Source organism: Lycium ferocissimum, chromosome 1, assembly GCF_029784015.1.
Source record: "Lycium ferocissimum isolate CSIRO_LF1 chromosome 1, AGI_CSIRO_Lferr_CH_V1, whole genome shotgun sequence".
Lineage (NCBI taxonomy): Eukaryota > Viridiplantae > Streptophyta > Magnoliopsida > Solanales > Solanaceae > Lycium > Lycium ferocissimum.
In genome coordinates this window covers 23,406,335-23,425,849 of record NC_081342.1, presented here as the reverse complement: position 1 = coordinate 23,425,849, position 19,515 = coordinate 23,406,335, and the positions used below count along the sequence as shown (strand labels likewise).

Here is a 19,515-nt window from a genome sequence, read left to right as displayed (position 1 = left end):
AATGAGTCAAGCAGCATAGATGAAGAAGAGTATGAGGAATACGATGAGACCACAATGCTACTCGAGGGTCTCACGGAGAAAGTAGAACAATTGAAGAACGAGCAGAAGCCAAACTTGGATGAAACAGAAACCATAAATCTAGGTGATGAAGAGGATGTCAAAGAGAGAGACAAGGATAAGTGCACACCTAGATACCCCTCTCAAAGAGGAATTGATAAGTTTGCTAAGGGAGTACGTGGACGTCTTTGCATGGTCATACGCCGACATGCCAGGGCTAAGTACGAGCATAGTATCTCACAGGCTACCTATCAATGAGGGGTTTGCTCCAGTAAAGCGAAAAATTGGACAATTCAAATCGGATCTTAGTATCTGAATCAAAGACGAGGTAGAGAAACAGATTGAGTCTGGAGTAGTGGAAGTGATATCCTACCCTACATGGCTAGCCAATATAGTCCCGGTGCTCAAGAAAGACGGCAAGATAAGAATTTACGTGGATTACTGAGATCTAACCAAGGCTAGCCCAAAGGATAATTTTTCACTCCCGAACATCCATATACTCATAGATAATTGTGTGCCACGAGTTACAATCATTTGTAGATTGTTTTGCGCCACCACCAGATCTTAATGAATAGAGAGGACGCTAAGAAGACAGCTTTCATCACTCCATGGGGAGTGTACCATTACAGGGTGATACCCTTCGGCTTCAAAAATGTCGGCGCAACATACATGAGGGCAATGACTACAATTTTTCATGAAATGATCCATAGAGAGATTGAAGTCTATGTGGACGATGTCATTATCAAATCAAGAGAAAGTTCGGAGCATACCACACATTTGAGAAAATTCTTCAACAGACTCCGGAAGATTAATTTGAAATTGAACCCGGATAAATGTGCGTTCGGAGTACCGGCTGGAAAGTTATTGGGATTCATAGTCAGCCGAAGGGGCATAGAGCTAAACCCAACAAAGATCAAAGAAATCCAAGAGTTGCTTCCTCCTCAAACCTAGAAAGAAGTCATGAGTTTCCTGGGAAGGCTAAATTACATCGGGCGGTTCATAGCTTAATCCACCATCATTGTGGAGCCCATCCTAAAGCTTTTGAAAAAAGACGCTCCTACAAAATGGATAGAGGAATGCCAAAAGGCATTCGACACTATCAAGAGATATTTGTCCAACCCATCAGTCTTGGTGCCACTAAGGCCTGGAGTCCTTTGCTCTTGTATTTGTCAGTTGCTGAAAAGGCATTCGGATGCGTGTCAGAACAGCACGATGAGAAAGGGAAAAAGAAACGTGCCATTTATTATCTGAGCAAAAAGTTCATAGCCTGTGAGGCAAGATATACCCTGGTGGAAAAATCTTGCGGTGCTCTAACTTGGGTAGCTCAGAAATTGAGGCATTATTTGCCTTCAAATACCACTAACCTCATATCCAAGATAGATCCTTTGAGGTACATATTCCGTCAGCCCATGCCTATCGGAAAGTTGGCCAAATGACAGATGTTGTTGAGTGAATTCGACATTGTATACATAGCCCAGAAAGCCATCAAAGGACAGGCCTTGGCTGACTTGGTAGCCGCAAGCTCGGTGGATGAAGAACCTGAACCACTTCGTACCCATTTACTAGACGAAGGGGTGTTGGCTATAGAAGAAGGAGCAACAGAATTCTATACCGGCTGGAAATTCTTCTTTGACAGAGCTGTGAATTACAAAGGTTCCGAAATCGGAGCAGTCTTGATATCGGAATATGGGCAACACTACCCCATGGCTACTAAGCTCAAGTTCCGTTACTCAACAACATGGGCCGAATACGAAGCACATAAGAAGGTCTCAGAATGGCACTAGACATGGACATCAATGAACTATTGGTCATTAGAGATTCCGACTTGCTGATTCATTAAGTACAAGGTCTTAGTGAATGGGCCACCAAAAATGAAAAGATCTCACCATATGTGAACTTGGCACATAGATTGTGCAAGAAGTTCTGAAAGATTAAGTTTCGACATACGCCAAGGGCTCAAAATGAATTTGTTGATGCACTGACCACAATAGCGTCAATGATCCAACATCCTGAAAGCAGTCACATCGACCCGCTAAGGATAAGTCTAAAAGAAGAACATGCCCGGCAAGTTTCCATGTGGAAGCTGAGCCAGATGGCAAGCCATGGTACAGCAACATCAAAATGTATCTGAAAGGACGGGAATACCCCAAAGGCATTACAAATGGACAAAAGAAGACCATCGGAAGAATGGCAAATGGTTTCTTCCTAAATAAAGAAGTGGTATACAAACGGACACCGGATTTGGGTCTGCTCAGATGTGTAGATGCCGGCGAAGCCACCAAATTTCTATAAGAAGTACATGCGGAAACATGTAGACCCCACATGAACTGATTCGTACTAGCAAAGAAGATTCTACGAGCTGGATATTATGGATGACTATTGAGAGTGATTGCTGCAAGTATGTGAAAAGGTTCCATCAATGCCAGATCCACGGTGATTTGATCAAAGTCCCTCCAAGTGAGCTTAATACTATGAGTGCACCATGGCCTTTCGTCACTTAGGACATGGATGTTATTGGACCCATTGAACCCGCAGCCTCGAATATCTACCGGTTCATCTTGGTTTCCATTGACTATTTCACCAAATGGGTGGAAACAACGTCTCACAAATCAGTAACAAAGAAAGTAGTGGCAGACTTTGTGCGAAACCACATCATATGTAGATTCGGTGTGCCCGATTCCATCATAACAGACAACGGAGCAAATCTGAATAGCCACCTGATGAAGGATGTCTACAAGCAATTAAAGATCACCCATCGAAATTCGACAGCTTACCGGCTGCAAATGAACGAAGCCGTAGAAGCAGCCAACAAGAATATTAAGAGGATATTGAGGAAAATAACTGTTAATCATAAGGGTTGGCACGAGCAGTTGTCTTATGCTTTACTGGGATACCGTACTACGGCTAGAACTTCAACAGGAAAGATTCCATACCTGCTGGTCTACGGAACTGAAACAGTCATACCCGCTGAAGTTAAGATACCTTCCCTGAGATTTGTTTAAGAAGAAGAATTAGACAATGCTGAATGGGTCCGAGCTCGTTATGAGCAATTGGCTTTGATTGACGAGAAAAGGATAGTTGTTGTCTGTCACGGTCAATTGTACCGGCAAAGGATGGCAAGAGCTTTCAACAAACGAGTCAGAACCAGACTCTCTTCCAAATCGAACTCTGCTCAAAGGATTTTCCACATCAAGAGGAATAAAAGGGGAAGTTTTCTCCCAATGGACAAGGGCCTTACGTGGTCCGCAAAGTGCTCTCTGGAGGAGCGGTAGTACTGGCAGAAATGGACAGTCAAGAGTGGTCGAAACCGATCAACTCAGATGCAATCAAGCGCTACTATGTATGAAGAAGGAGCTTCTCAGTTTGTAATAGTACTCTCTTCTTGTAATCGCTATGCTATTTTGCTTGTATTAGTTATTTCCTTTTGCCTGTAACCATTTTGTAATAGATAGGCAAAGCAAAAATAGTTTTTATAATATAAACTACGCAATGACCTGATTTTCCCACAGTGGGATACGTAGGCAGTCCATTTGGGCCCCAGTCGCCCTATTAGTAAAAATAAAAAATCCATTATTTTGTTTCTGAACTACGTTCGACCTTAATTCCTGGTGCAACAAGATACGTAGGCGCTCTTTGAGCTCGGTCGCATCAAAAGAAAAAAATAAGAAGCCCCTAGGGAGCTTCAGAGATAGGACTTCGCAAAGAAGCAGGGATTGTTGCACGCCCAACTGGGGCAGAATTTTTGAGAAAATCTCAAAAATTCGCGCCGGCAAGCCACTACAAAAATTCAGCTAACCCAGGACTTTAAACTGGGGCAGAAATTTTGAGGTTTATTTTGAGGAAACCTCAAAATTTCCCGAAAGATTCGGCAAAAGAGTTGGTAGACCGAAATTTGAACTAGGGAAGAATTTTTGAGAAAAGGTCTCAAAAATTCCGCGTGAGGAAGCAAAAACCTCAGTCGCGGAAGAAAGGATCTCCCTCATTCAAAACGCATGTCATGACAATTAATAATGCTTTTATGTTTTCCACAAAGTAGATACCCTTACGATAGCATTACAAAAAATAATTTTTCTGCATAATGAAAATAGGTTTATCTTTCGAATAGCGGAGCCAAAAGGGGTTTCGGGTCCAGAAAGCCGATGATACGACAGCGCGGGCAATACGAATCAACTTAAAATAGGGAAAACTAAACCATTCTTGATGCAGGTCTCCAGTACATCGGAAGATGATCCTTTTTCTAACCTTGCTTCATGTGCAGGAAACGTTTTGCTAAAGAAGGTCCAGACCGCTGTTGAGATCCGGCTTTCAGAATATATGTCCAGCCACGACGGCTGTGAAAGATTTTAACTACCACCAAGGACAAAAGCCACAAAGGCTAAGAAAAATCAGAATACCCTTAGGGTCAAGTATCCAGCCATGGGGGCTATAAAAGATCAAAAGGCCATAAGGGCAAAACATCTAGCCACGAGGGCTATAAGGTTTTGAATGCCGAAAGGGCAAATATCTAGCCATAAGGGCTATGAAAGGCTTCGCATTTCAAAGAACAAAATATTAATCCGCAACGGCTACAAAATGAATGAATGTTTCCGCAATGGCAAATGTTTGGCCAGAAGGGTCATAATAAAACAATACAGCATATCCAAGTCCAAATCTCTTCTAGGCTGCACACCAAGAAGGTAATTTCCTATCTCTTTTATTTGTGTTGCATTTTTTCTGCTAGTTATGCTTTGTTAGTTTAGTGTAATTTAGGCCTAATGTAGTTAATTGTGTTTGCTCAGCTAATTTGGTCTAGTTAAAGTTGAGTAACCAGTTGAATACTAGTTTTTGTTCAGTCAATGATGTTTTGTAACTTATTTACTGGCTATGTTAGTTGAAGATATTCATGTGTCAAGGTTTTAGTCTACAGTATTCAATGATTGTTTTTTTATTGGGTCTAAATAATTGTTGTTATACTGCCAGCTTTAAATCTTTTGTGTATGACTTGATCCTGGTTAGTGCTTGTCTTATATATATATGATTTGAGGTTTTTTTTTATGAATCTTGCTGGTTAATTTGTGATGATTTGAAAGTTGACATGCTTAAACTTGTTTTAAACAATAGTCAATCAGTCTAGATAAGCTAACATATACCTTGTGTTTAGTCTTCAGTTGATGTGGATTTCTAGAAAACATTCTGTTTTAGCTTAACTAAGGTTTAGTCCTATCTATGTGATGCTCTATAAAGTTAATGTATGAGTCAAGATAAAAATAGTAAAATGATGCATTGATGTTAATGTTTGACTGTAGTTATGTGATTAAGTAGGTTAACAGTCAAACTTATCTATAATCTTAGTTTTAATCCATGACTTGCTAAATCTATTTATAGAGTCCTGTTAGGAGTTGTTTTAGCTTATGAACTGTGCTAGTGTTCTGATTGAAGAGAAATAATTTTAAAAGGAGTTTAAACACCCTAAGTACCGAAGTAATGACTTATACGGATCTTTTGTTCTTGTCTAGGTAATCGGAATGCTCCCTCTTGTTTTTCTGTGGATTGAAATCTCCCCCTTAACTAGATGTTAAACTAAAATCAGTTTATGTGTTTCAAACCTGAGCATTTTGAGTCATTTTGTCATTAGTTGGTCTTTAAATATAGACATGTGTGGCCTGTTGTTGTGCTAATAGCTAAAACTAACTTAATTTGATAGGATAAAACTTACCAGATGTCCTATTGTTTGTCTAAAAACTTATTCACACCTATCCTTATTAAACACCTATTTGAACTTATGTTGTTGTGCCTCATTTGTTTACTAAAGGAATAACTAAGTATGTTGTTTGTATAGCTCATATCTAGGTAGGACAAGTTTGCTTGAATCTGTTGAAGTGAAGTGTTATTCCTCTTCATCCCTTTTTCTCTTAGATATAGACTAACTTGGCTGTGGATTTCCATACTTTAGTTGACCTTCTAAAACTATTACTTGATAATTCATTTGATCCATTACTTTGATGAATGATCTACAAGACCTAGTAGTTGTGTTAACGGTTGTATTTAAGTCTGCTTATTAGTTAGGTCTATGCCCATCTCACTTTTCTTTTGTTGCTTACCTAGAGAATGTCCTCATGAATACAGCTGAGTGTTGACTGGACTTCTATGTGTGGTTATTGCATACACAATGCACGGGTTACGTACTTGTTTTATCCAAAATGAGACTATGGATTAGTTTTTTCTTGTCTTTACTGTGCAACAGTTTATTAGATTATTGTGCTTGGTTCTATTTGAGTCTAATAAGATATTAGAGGTGATGTTAAAATAGTTAACTTGTTTGATGTATTAGTTAATATTTGTGTGTCTTGTTGGGGCTGTTTGTTATTACTATTGAACATACATTTCTCCTCCTGCATACTATGAGTTTAAGCACATAAAGGGAGAAACAAAACAGCACTTGGGGATTAAACTTGAGCCTTCCCTGGTGTCTACTATGCCTGGGGTTCCTAGAAATCCCTTGGATCTTGTGTGGCATCAGGATAAAGGGGGTGAAAGCTTTCCCTTTTGGGTTGTTTCTGATATCTCCATGAGTGTGTATATCATGGTATACTGGCTGATGATTATGTATATTCAGTAGTATGGCATTGCCTATTTTTAGTCAAGGAAACGATCCTGTTGATTTTTTTATGTTAGGCCGATTCTGTCTTGTTTTAATGAGCTTTTAGAATTGTAAGGCATGTTGGTTATATGCAAATTTGGGCCTACCTTTGTACTGTCTTCTATCTGCCTGGGTATATATATGCCTAGTTAAAATTCTATTCCCTTAAATGATGTACATTAGAGTTACATGCCTTATACATATTTATTATATCAGTCCTTTATTCTCCTAATCCATACTTCCCCTTTTCTTTGCTTGCATGAAACACTGTTTGATGGGCGAGTTCTATTGCATAAACCTTTTTGGGCCGAGGGCCCAATACCCTTTCTTGATCAAATCCACGATAAAAGTCAAAGGGAAGCTAATATTTAAAGGCCCAGCTATGGGTAAAAATAGCACTAATGGGGCGGGTAGCTCATTAGTAATTGAATTTCTTCCTCTCCTTTCATCTTATTTGTTGTATGGTTTTTCTTTTGTAAAATTAAACCTTATGTTGGTGAAACCTTATGGGATGTAGAATTAGGGTCACCACCTAGTTAATTAGGTAATCAAGATAAAAAAAATAAGTGCTTGTCCATCAACTTTGGTTTTTTCAAATAATTGACCTCTAAGAACATGAGCATTTTGCTAAAAATAATGATTTTGGGATAAGAACAAAAAGTGATTTTTTGAATTGGAACTCGTGTTGAGATTGCAAAGAAGTTTTTGTACAAAAAGGGTCATTTGGGAAACGATGACAAAGAATGTAGATTTTAGACACAAAAAAGCGGTTTGTTTGAAACAAGGAGCGTTTACAAGAATGATATTTGGGCACTCGGAAATCCACACAAAAACTGGACCAAAATCAGTGGTCTTTATTTTTTAAGGTGGCACGTTTTTTTTTTTTTGGGCTGCATGTTTGAAAAAACTGGGCACATTTTGGATCAATTAGACCTGATGAACTTGGGCTAAAAATTTGGACACTTAAGCTGATTGAACTTAAACTGAATTGGGCTATTTTACATGGACTAAAAAATGGAAGTTTTGGGAGACTGGCCCATTTATTGTATTTTGGACAAAAAATGTGATATTATGGACCAAAATAATCTGGACCGAAAGGTTGATATTGGGCCTGAGTTTGAAGTTTGATGGATCTGGGTATGTGGACTGCCAAGTTGACTTATTGGGCTTCACTTAATAATTTGGACTTAACGTAAAAAAAACTTGTATTTATATATATGTGTATATTAAAAAAAAAGGGGAATATATCCCATATTTTCATAAGTATATAAAACCCGTAAGTACTAAACTCATATCGTTAGGACTAGAATAGTAGCGACTCTACTCGGGGCAAACCCGGGTGTGTCCTAGTTCGAAAACGAAGTGGATTGAACACTTGCGTGGATTTTTTCCACCAAAAACCCCTTATTTATAAGGGGACTTTTTGCCGAAAGTTTCTAAACTTACACTCATATGATGCTAAAACTCTACATTTTGCGGAAAACTTTAAACACATAAACAAATGAATAAACCTTACAGTGAAGCTCATAGGTCAACCGTATTCTATGGATCCTTAATACCAGGGTGCTTAAAACCTTCCTTGGGGGATCACCAGAACCCTTACCTCGAACTCTGGTCCAAAAAGACTTTTTCTCTGTCTGAAAAACTCTTTAAACCCGGTTTTTCTAATTTTCCTTTTGAATAAATTAGGTGGCGACAAACTAAATATCCAACTAGAGCACCAACAACCCGGCAGTAACTTTTTTGCCTTAACCCTCGTAAAAGCGAACCGCTACACATGATATACATATATTTTCTTTAGCCTGGCCACTTGGTCAGTGAGACAGATATTCCTGGCCTACGGGTCAATGAGACATTTTATTTAGCCCGACCACTTGGTCGAGACATTTTTATTTTACACGGCCGACAGTCGATTCGACAGATGACGGCCCGATGGGTCAATGAGACATGATTTGCACGGCCGACGGGTCGCAGATTTTACGCTTGCTGGCCACTTGGTCAGTGAGACATATGATATTATTGTATTGCATTTCATATGAGACAGATCAGAGAGATATTCTGGGCATTCTTTGGCCTCCAGATTATATTGTTTTCAGTTTAGTTTCAGTTTCAATTATTCCATTGCCTTAAATACTCAGTACATTGTTTCGTACTGACGTCCCTTTTCACCGGGGGCGCTGTATTCATGCCTGCAGGTACGGATATACAGACTGACAAACCTCCCCAGTAGGCGGGACTAGATATCAGTTGATTGGTGAGCTCCCTTTATTTGGAGTTACCAGGTTTATTTGGAGTCTTCCTATTGTATATGTAGACTTGATGGGTAGGTCGGGACTTTGTTCCGTCCATAGTATAATTGTTTACTCTTTAGAGGCTTGTAGACGAGTCTTGTGTATAGTAAATCAGTGTTGTAGCCTTGCCGACTTTGTGTATGTTTACTTTGACACTGTTGGTTGTGTACATTCATAGCAGCCTCGTCGGCTTGCTCAGTATATATATATATATATATATATATATATATATATATATATATACACATATATATATATATATATATATATATATATATATATATATATATATACCTATGTATATATATATATATATACATATACCTATGTATATATATGTATGTATATGTATATATGTCTTGGGTGTGTGAGCCCCATTCTGATGAGATAGCCAGTCTTTATACATATTTAGAGTGTGGCCTTGTCGGCTTGTTGGTATTGTTTGTTTACAGGTAGGCCCTATCGGCCTAAGTTGAGGGTTATCCCTCCAGAGCTACAGAATCAGAGTGGTTCACTGGGGCTGAGTGTGGCACCGGGTGCCGGCCACGCCTCTCCGAATTTGGGGCGTGACAAGCGACCAGCCAATTTTACCCCCGTCAGAGAGTTTATGAGCTTTTCCATGCGCTCTATCATTGCGCTGTTTGATGCCAGGATCGCGACCAAAGTTATTTCCGATGGGGGGTCTTCAGCTTTGTACATCCCCTCCACCTAGAGTGAAGGCGCCTTTTCCTTTTCCTGGAATGACGCCCTCTGGGAAACATTCCCCTACTTTCTGCCGAATGGTCAGGATAGTTCTCTCTAATAGGGGTTTTGTCATGAGCCTTCACCGAGGGCGGTGCTATCTCCTCTTTCTCTTCTCATCTGTCAAACTCCGATTTATTTTCCCTGTTAGAGTTTTGTAGATCCACCGATCATGAGCCCTGCGGGTCTCTTGCTTCGATTGGAACACTACTCTTTGATGTGATGCTAGCGGATCCAGACGTGATCAGGTGTTTTCTAATAGAACAACTCCAAATAAATGTGAGTTTGAGAGTTTCTGCTATGAATTAGGGCGACACCACAACTCTCTATCCCCACAGACGGTGCCAAACTATTTTCCAGTGAAAACGGATTAGATCAGAAAATTAGTTAGAGATTTTTTTTACAGGGTTTGAAAACAAGTGAGTCGTATCCAATCCTGGAAACTCTGTTATGTTCCCGGTTTTGAGTAGCAGTGAGCACGAGTGTAGCACAATGCGGGATAACAAACAAGAAAATGATTCAAGAGAAACAGATTAATAATGGAAGTTCTTGTCTATATTGCCTTAGAGAGAAAAGAGAGACAGGGTTTACAAAATGTGAGCAAGATCCTCTTCCTTCTATCCTAAGCTATCCTTATATAAGCCAAAGTTGGACTTTTCAACCCCTAAAGCTCGAGGATGTGACCTCTCTGTGACCCCAACGTTCGTGTATGATGCAGTGCTCTGTTCGAGGTCGGTAGACATAACAGGAGTTGGTAGGAGTGGAAGCCAACTGTATGGATCTCCCGGGTCCTCCGAGCATCCGATCACGCAAACTACCTCCGGATGCGCTTTTCACCAATATAATATTATGCGTCATTACAAACTGGAGCGCTAATAGTTGCACTATAATTACTATTACAAACTGTAGTGCCCAAGTTTTTTAACAAAAGAAGTTCCCACTTCCAATTTATCTTCTCAAGCACTTTACAGGCACAAACAAAAGGAGTATCAGATGGGTAATACTAGTGCATTCATTCTTAGCCAATTGATTTGTCACTTTCATGAAAGTATTGCTTAGCCTTTCGGTACCGCTATCTATGTCACTTTCCAAATAAAATCATACAGTCAGTTAACGTCAGAGGCGAATTCAGAAGTTCAAGAAGATGGGCTCACCATTGCTGCTAAGAATTTAAAAAAAAAAAAAAGACACAAAAGTGCATTAAGTTGGGTTCGATCCTGCAACCTTAAGGGATTAAACCCAGCACTTAACCAGTGCTCCACTCAATCTTGTTTAACTATGTGTTCCTTCAGTTAATATTAGTTATATTCTAAGAATTATATACATAATATACCGAGTTTAGTCGGGTGGCCATGTGTTCACGTGACCCATTTTTCCTACCTATATTCACCCCTGGAGTACGTACATTCTTTGACAAACTGATCAAGTGGGAAAGCAAGAATTCATTTTCCTTTTATAACCTTAACTCATTGTCTTAGCAGCTTACCCTACTGTCAATCTTTAGAAAAATCCAACTCCAGCTCCTCCAAACAATTATTATAAAATTAATCAGAGTTATATCGTTAGTGTAAGAAATATTTACATCATCTTATCCTCTATCCATTTCCCATACCCCTAACGTATGGGAAATGGCTCAAAAATACCTTCCATCCACCTATTGATCCCAAAATACCCCTCCATCCACCTATTTGGTCCAAAAATACCCCTTCATCCACCTATTTGGTCCAAAAATACCCCTAACCTATTTTTTTGGCTCAAGAATACCCTTCAAACTAACACCCTAATTTTGATGATATTTTTTCAATTTTAAAATGCCACGTGACTTGTTTTGATTGGCCACATATATTGTTTAAGTTTAAAATTAAACCCCACCCACTTTGAAACCCAAACCCGTTGACCTAGCTGCCAGGCATTAACAACTTGCATTTTGATGCCTATTTAAAATCGAGTAGTTGTTGTTGAGCTAATTAATCTCTTGGACAAGTTTTTGTTCCAAATTGTCCAAGATGTTGCATATAACCTTTTATGTTAGTGCATGATGATAAAAGAAGTTGTTGAAATTGAATTTCAAGTATTAATTATTTTGATAAATAATTCATCGGAAATGATGTTCCCGTAAGTGAGCTAGTCCAGATATTATTTGATAGTCTGCGTTCTCTCTTGTGTTAAGTTTCGAACTTTCATGTGGCATTAGGGGGTTTCCTTCTTGGGAGAACTAGCTACTCTTCTTACGGTAGCTTTGAGTACATCAATGTTGGCTCGATTAGGAACAATACTCATGGCTGCTCATCAGATATGCTTACAAGTATGGCCAAAATCTATATGTATGTGTGTGTGTGTGTGTGTGTGAGGTTTAATTTTTAAATTAAATAATATATGTGGCCAATCAAAACAAGCCAAGTGGCATTTTAAAATGGGAAAAGGGTCAAAAATATTCCTCTACTTTGAAAAAAGGGCTAAAAATATCCTCCGAACTTATTTTGGGTCAAAAATACCCCTCTCATCCTTAAAGTTTTCAAATATACTCCTATCTTGACGGAAATTCCCCCAAATAACTAAAAATCCTTTTTTAAACCCGCTCCATCATTTAAACCAAACCCAACTAAATAATAACCCATAAGATTCCCTTATTCCCCCAATACGTAGGTATGAAGTTTGAGGAAATTGGGGGAATACGGGGATCTTATGGGCTATTATTTAGTTGGGTCGGGTTTAAATGATGGAGTGGGTTTAAAAAATAATTTTGGGTTATTTTGGGGGATAATTTCCGTCAAGACAGGGGCACATTTGAAATCTTTAAGGATGAGAGGGGTATTTTTTACCCAAAATAAGTTCGAAGGATATTTTTAGCCCTTTTTCCAAAGTAGAGGGGTATTTTTGACCCTTTTCCCTTTTAAAATTGAAAAATTAAGGTGTTAGTTTGAGGGGTATTCTTGAGCCAAAAAAATAGGGTGGGGGTATTTTTGGACCAAATTGGTGGATAGAGGGGTGTTTCTGGACCAATAGGTCAATGGGGGGTATTTGTAAGCCATTTCCCATACGTTAGGGGTATTTTTGGACCTTTTTAAAGGTAACTTTCTCTTACTTTTAAGTTACTCCCTCCATCCCATAATAAGTGTCATCTTAGCCAAAAATACGTATATTAAGAAACCAATGATGAAGTGTAAAGTTTACCAAATTACCCTTATATAAAAAAATATTTTTTCCTCTTGATGATTAGAGCATGCACAAGTAGTTCATCTTTTGACATTGGGAATCCAACCATCATTATTTAGAGTAGTACTACTTCTTTTGCCTCTTACTAATCCTATCTTCCATAAGCCAAAAACTTTCATTTTCATGTGAAACCCAAAATTTGACATTGTGAATCCAACTTTTGACCTTGATTAAAGAAACTTGTCATTTTTTGTCCAAGGGCAAAGATGGAAAAAACTTGTCAATATATGCATTGGTATCCTAAGGTGACACTTACTATGGGACAAACAAAATTGCCTAAGGTGACACTTATTATGGGACGGAAAGAGTATAAATCACATTTTAAGAAGATTTACATGTAAATATCTTTAAGATTATAAAATCATACATTTTAAGGACACTTAATTACCTATCAATATTATTTATATAACCTAACATTGTAAATGCTTCTTTATACTGACGAAATATGTAACTTAGTAGGTGTTTGAACATAAAATGTGAAATTTTCAAAAAAAAAATAGTATTTGGAAAAAGTTGAAAATGGTATTCGGAAATTGGAGTTTTATTTGGGTATGAATACAACTTGAAAAAATGTTGATTTTTTGTGAGTGCTTTGGAGTGAAAAATATGAATACATGTATTTGACGTTCTTCAAACTCCAAAATAATTGTAACAATTGTATGTCGTCCAAACATGATTCCGAAATAAAAATAAAAAATAAAAATAAAAGTAAAAATTATTCATGGCCAAACAGGGCCCTAAACTCTAAAAGTAAAACTAAAAAGTAAAAGTATAGAGGAAAGAAGCACTAGAGGACAAAGTACAAACCAAATGAAGTAGGAGTAATAGTTGGTGTGAGTTCCTATAGCTTTCTTGGAAAGAAGGCTTTGATTAAAGAATTCCATGCAGTGGGGTGACAAATCCCTATATAAATTCAGGTTTCCAAAAAACAAGCTAAGGCTGAAACTGTAGAAGTACTGAATTAGGGGTGACTTGAACGTCTCTGCAATCATGCCAAGAGTACCACCACAACAGCAGCTGAGTACAAACATGAAGGAGATTAAGAAAGGGGCATGGTCTCCAGAGGAAGACCAAAAATTGAAATATTATATCATGAGATATGGCATCTGGAATTGGAGCCAAATGCCCAAATTTGCAGGTTTGATTCGTTTCAAACAATTTCCAATATATTTTACGTATAATTCATTCTTTAATTTCTAAACATGCATTAAACAAACTACTTGTAACCCTTCATTAATTGTCTAAGTCCATTAATTAATTTGTTGTGCTTAATTAATTATTCTCCCAAACTTTTGTCCGCAGGGCTTTCAAGAACGGGAAAAAGTTGTAGACTTAGATGGATGAACTATCTCCGCCCTGATGTTAAGAGAGGACCTTTTACCATGGAAGAAGTCGAAATAGTCATTAAAATGTATCAGGAACTTGGAAACAGGTGAGACAAAGTTCTAGCTTCTAACTTTGAATTTTTTTCAAAAAAGAAGATTCGACAACTTGAGATTGAAATTTTAATAAATGAAAAGAATATCTAACTGAAGTCGTCCTCGTGTATTATCTCCAGATGGTCAGCCATTGCTGCAAGATTGCCAGGAAGAACGGACAACGAAATTAAAAACTTCTTCCACACACACTTAAAGAAGCATTTTGGAGTGAAAAATGATGCCTCAATGAAGAGTACTTATAAGGCAAGAAGCAATAAAAAGGTCCTGAAGAAAACCAAAGAAAATGAGATGACAAATGTTGAAAAAGGATCACCAAATGGTTGTAATTCATCAGAGAACAGTAATATTACATGGGAAGAAAATCAAATGATGGATGTTTCTATGAATTGTTACAATGTTGTGGATCAGCCAATTATTAACACGGAAATTAACCCGGTTATCCTGGAGAGCAACCCAGAAACTGGTGGAGTCGCCACGTGTCAGTTTGAGTATACTCACCCATGCACAATTTTCGATTGTTCGAGCTTCGACTCCTTCGACCAGTACTTTGATATGAGTTCAACCTGGATTGATGATGTACTTTGGGATGCCTAACATCTTATCTTTTGAGACATGTATAACTGATGAGAACCCATTGATTTTTCAGTTTACCAAGCATTTTTTGGCCCTCTTTTTTTTAGTGGGATTAGACAAGCTTCTAAGTTCTAATTGTTCTTTAAGGGCTGTTTGACCATGCAATTTGAATTTTGGGTTTTTGTTTATGATATTTGAACAAATTTCAACTTCAATTTAAAATTTTGATTTTAAATTTCAAATTCACCTAAAAGGTAGAATTTCAATTTCAAGTTTGTGATTTCGGGTTTTTTTATAATATAATTTTAAAATTTGACCTATGAGTTTATATTTTGCAAAAAAAGTCTCATGCTCAACATGTAGAGGTTGTGTAATATGTGGATCAAGTAATAGCTAGTTACTACTATTGTTGATTTATTGGACTAGTGAATCTTATTAAATTATGTGCATTTGAAAGTTTGTAATAGCAAGTATTTATTTATCAAAGTAAATGGAGATATGTTATTTACTACGGCGCTTTAGAATATTTCGATATCTTATTTATGAATTATAGTTTACTCATTTGGCAAGATTGTATTAGAGTAGCTAGGGAAGTTTTTATAGTTTTCACAAATTAGATTTTGGAGCCTAAACGACAAAGGGGAAAAAGTCAAATAGACCAAAGTAATGGGCAAAAAAACTGTAACCAAACTACCTAGAGCACAGAAATTTCATGCGCTATAGGGATTTGGCTCACGTTGCAGGCCTAACGGCCTTTAGCGTTTCCTTATGCGCTATACAGGTCTATAAATCAGCCAGGCGAACTCTATTTCTGCCCATCTTCTTCACCTTCACCTTCTATTTTTCTTTCTTCCTCCCAATCTTTCTTGAAAATTGGTAATGTCTCAAGCATCGGGAAGCTCAAGGTTTCGATAAACCCAATGTTTGTATCCTCCGTTTAAAAAAAAAAAATTGTGTGTCACGTGGCATCACCTGATGCTAAGCTTCCATCGTTTAAAAATAAGGGCAAATTTGTTCCATTTCGCATAATTTAGGAGCAAACTTTACCCCAACCAATAACGGTGAGGGCATATTTGACCCAACTATTAACGTTGGGCAAATATCTTCCATTTCGCATAGTTCGGGGACAAACTTGACCCTTTACCCTATAAACTCTTTTATTTTACTGAAAAGGGTCAAAATGCCCCCTTTTTTTATTTCCAGTATTATGCAATTTTCACATATCTTTTGCCTTTCTCGATAATGTTTTATTTGAGGAGGACAATATTAGCACGAAAATAAATAATAGTAAAAAGAATTCGTTTTGAAGAATAGATTTTTTTCACATCCACCTATAACAATGAGTAATTTTTTTAATTTCTAAATGGCAGTTCCAAAAAAAACACACTTTGACATCAAAAAAGTGTATTCGTAAAAATATTTGAAAAAGGAAGGGATATTGGGTAGCTTAAAGGCTTTTTAATTAGCAAAATCTCTTTCTACCGGGAATTCAAAAAGTTTTTTTACTATGCGAAATTCACCATATTTATGCCCCGTTAATAGTTTGGACCAAATATTCCCGTATTGTTATTTTATTGGGCCATATATTCCCTTGTTTGATACAGGACTTAACCGGGGGCATATTTGGACCTACACGCATACATTAAAGCATATTTGGTCCAATTTGGTTTCTAACTGCAATTATGCAACAACTTGCAAAATTGCATTTATGAAGCAACTTGATTAAATTGTAGTGAATTTTCTCACCAAGTTGACGGATTACATAGGCACATTTTGCGTCATTTTATGCAACTTAACATGCCATTTGTACAATTTAAATTAAAAGTTCTAGGTAAAAATACAACAACCATGATGTCATAAAATAAGAAAATTCATTTTATTATGATATTATGGTTGTTGTATTTTTAGATAGAACTTCTAATTTAAATTGTACAAAATGGTGTGTTAAGTTGCTTAAAATGTGCATATGTGATGCCTTAAATTGGTATTCATTACAATTCAATCAAGTTATGCATAGTTGCAATTAGGAACTAACTTGGACGACATATGCGTCCAAATATGCCCTCGATTAAGTTCTATGTGAAATAAGGATCTTTTTGGCCTAAGAAAGTAACGGGAGCATAACTAGGCCAAACTATTAACGGATAATAAATATGGTGAATTCTGCGTACTTTAAGAACATTTTTAATTCTTTTCCGATTATTTTATTATGGCTGTTATTTATCTTGTTACTCCTATTATTTTTGTAGAAGCTCCGCCCAGCAATAGCATACACAATCACACCGTAGTTAAAGAGTTAAAAACTAACCTTAATATATAGTTGTAGTAGGATTGATTTCCCCTAATCTATTGATGCATTTGGAGTAGTAGTTTGACTTTGACATAAATTTTACTGGAGATTCTTCCTAAATTTCTTTTAATTGATTCTAATTTCCTTTAATTTATTCTAGCTTTTAAATTTTTATTAAAAGCCAAAAAAATCATTCAACATAATGACAGATAATCCTGTCGCCTGATCTCTATCTTCATAATCAAAAAGAGCGTGCTGGGGGATTAGGGTGACGTCTGATTGCTGATGTATCCATGCAAAAATGAATTGCAGAAAATAAAAAGTAGTCAACATATTGCCTTTTAAAAAGTAGTCAACATATTGCCTTTCACCAAAGAAACCTAATCAATTGAATAAGAAAGAAATCCAAAAATCAAATTAGTTGAAAATAATTCCTGATTAATTCATTAATCATCGCTATTTAAAAGAACATTTTTCTTAGTTGACTAGGATCACGATAAATAAAGCGACACAACTGTGTCTTTTTTTAAAGAAAAGTCATTCCATCAATCCTTTTCCTATGGTCTTCGAACACGAGGGACGAATTTTTCCTAAAACCAGAGATTTTAGTCTTTGTTGACAAAGAATAGGAATTTAAGAAAAATTAAATTAAAAAAATAATAATCGAGCTATTTCTTCTACCTTTTTATGTACCTGCTAGGCAAAAGTATTAGGACCTTGAATCAAAGGAACCTTTTTGTGTAAACTGATATCGTATTATCTAGTATAAAGTTACACACAACCTTTAATAGGCACATACGTCAATGTTCACACTTTGCACTAGATTTTCCACGCCAACGACAACTTTTTTTTTTCCTCAACCAACGACTTCAACTTTTAGATACTCTTACCCCCTGTTTAGATGGTGGTTTCCCGTGGTTCATTAATGTATATTTTTCTATGAAATCATGTTTGTTTTTATTGTTCTTAAAATTATGTGGTATGGTGTTGTAAACCCATGGTTCTATAACCATGAAAAGTCCTAATTTTTGTAATCATGGATTTGATGGTTTTTCCGTGGTTACGTATTTTATTTTCCCATTATACCCCTACTTATTTTTTAAAATTCCTATTTTATCCTTTACCCTAGTTTGATTAATATATCTAAACTAGATGTTTAATTTTGCCTCCAATTCCCTCCAATGACTGAAGTCTATTCTGCCTCTAAATCCTTCAAGCTTTATGTTTCTTGTATCGAGGAGGAAGATCAAGATTAGAGCAGTAACAATGAGAAGAAGAAAGAATGAAGACTCACTATTAGAGCAGTAAAAAATCAGCAACACACGCATGGATCAAACAGAGAGAAATGAAAGCTTCTTTTGGAGCGTTAGAGCTTCATCTAGTGCACGCAAGTTTTTTTTTTTCTTTTTATAAAGTAATTCACGCAAACTTTTTTTCTTTCTATAAAGTAATTTGAACAAACACTTGTATTCAAGGTTATAGAGTCAAAGAAAAGGAAGAAGAGGTGAAAGCAGTTATTTATTGTCTTTTAATTGGGATTATCCTAGTAATTATTGATATTTTTAATAGTTATATTAGTTAAGGGTATTTTAGTAAACTTAACATGTTATTATACAGTACCATACAGTCAAACCAAACAATAAAAATGTTATTAAACCATAAGAAACGATATAGTGTATCCAAACATTGTGTTCATTAATACAATACAATACCATACTGTACATTAATGAACCACAGGAAACAACCATCCAAACAGGGGCTTAGGGTCTGTTTGGAAAGCCATATGGTTATTGGAATTAGTGTAATTATTAGGGTAGTAATTACATAGCTTAGTAAATACGCAATATAGTGATTATAACACAAATTTGTTTATCATAATATAATTACAATGTAATTACAAGTATATTGTTTGGTTGCACAAGTGTAATTACATAGTTTAGTCAAATTTTTGAAATAAAAAATTAAAAGTAAATATTTGACAAATATGTACCTTTACAAATGATATTAATTAGGTAGTTAAGATACATATTATTTCTTAAGAATATATTAATTAATAATCATATATTTATCACTCATGTTATACGTTGTAAAAAAATAATTGATATATATTTCTCAAATTAATAATATTTTAATATTTAATTAATTCTAAAAACTAAAAGCATACATTTTGTAAGAATCATAGACGACGTGTTTGAGAAAAAGAATACTATTTATAAATATAATGTCATAACATTATTCAAATGTTTGACCCAAAAAAAAAAATCTATCAATTCTAATTTAAAAATAAAA

General features: G+C 36.3%; 1 protein-coding gene across 1 annotated transcript; it reads left to right on the top strand.

Annotated features, from left to right (window-relative positions):
- The first annotated feature begins 13,810 nt into the window (after positions 1–13,810).
- LOC132029547 (transcription factor WER-like) lies at positions 13,811–15,419 on the top strand. The gene is made up of 3 exons (XM_059418811.1): positions 13,811–14,062; positions 14,227–14,356; positions 14,483–15,419. Exons 1-3 carry the CDS (start codon positions 13,915–13,917, stop codon positions 14,955–14,957), a joined length of 753 nt encoding a protein of 250 aa, XP_059274794.1. The 5' UTR covers positions 13,811–13,914; the 3' UTR covers positions 14,958–15,419.
- Positions 15,420–19,515: the final 4,096 nt, after the last annotated feature.

Coding starts and splice junctions, on each gene's coding strand:
- LOC132029547 (XM_059418811.1), top strand. CDS start 13,915: ATGCCAAGAGTACCACCACAACAGCAGCTGAGTACAAACATGAAGGAG. Junction 14,063..14,226: donor CCAAATGCCCAAATTTGCAG/GTTTGATTCGTT, acceptor TTTTGTCCGCAG/GGCTTTCAAGAACGGGAAAA. Junction 14,357..14,482: donor TATCAGGAACTTGGAAACAG/GTGAGACAAAGT, acceptor TATTATCTCCAG/ATGGTCAGCCATTGCTGCAA.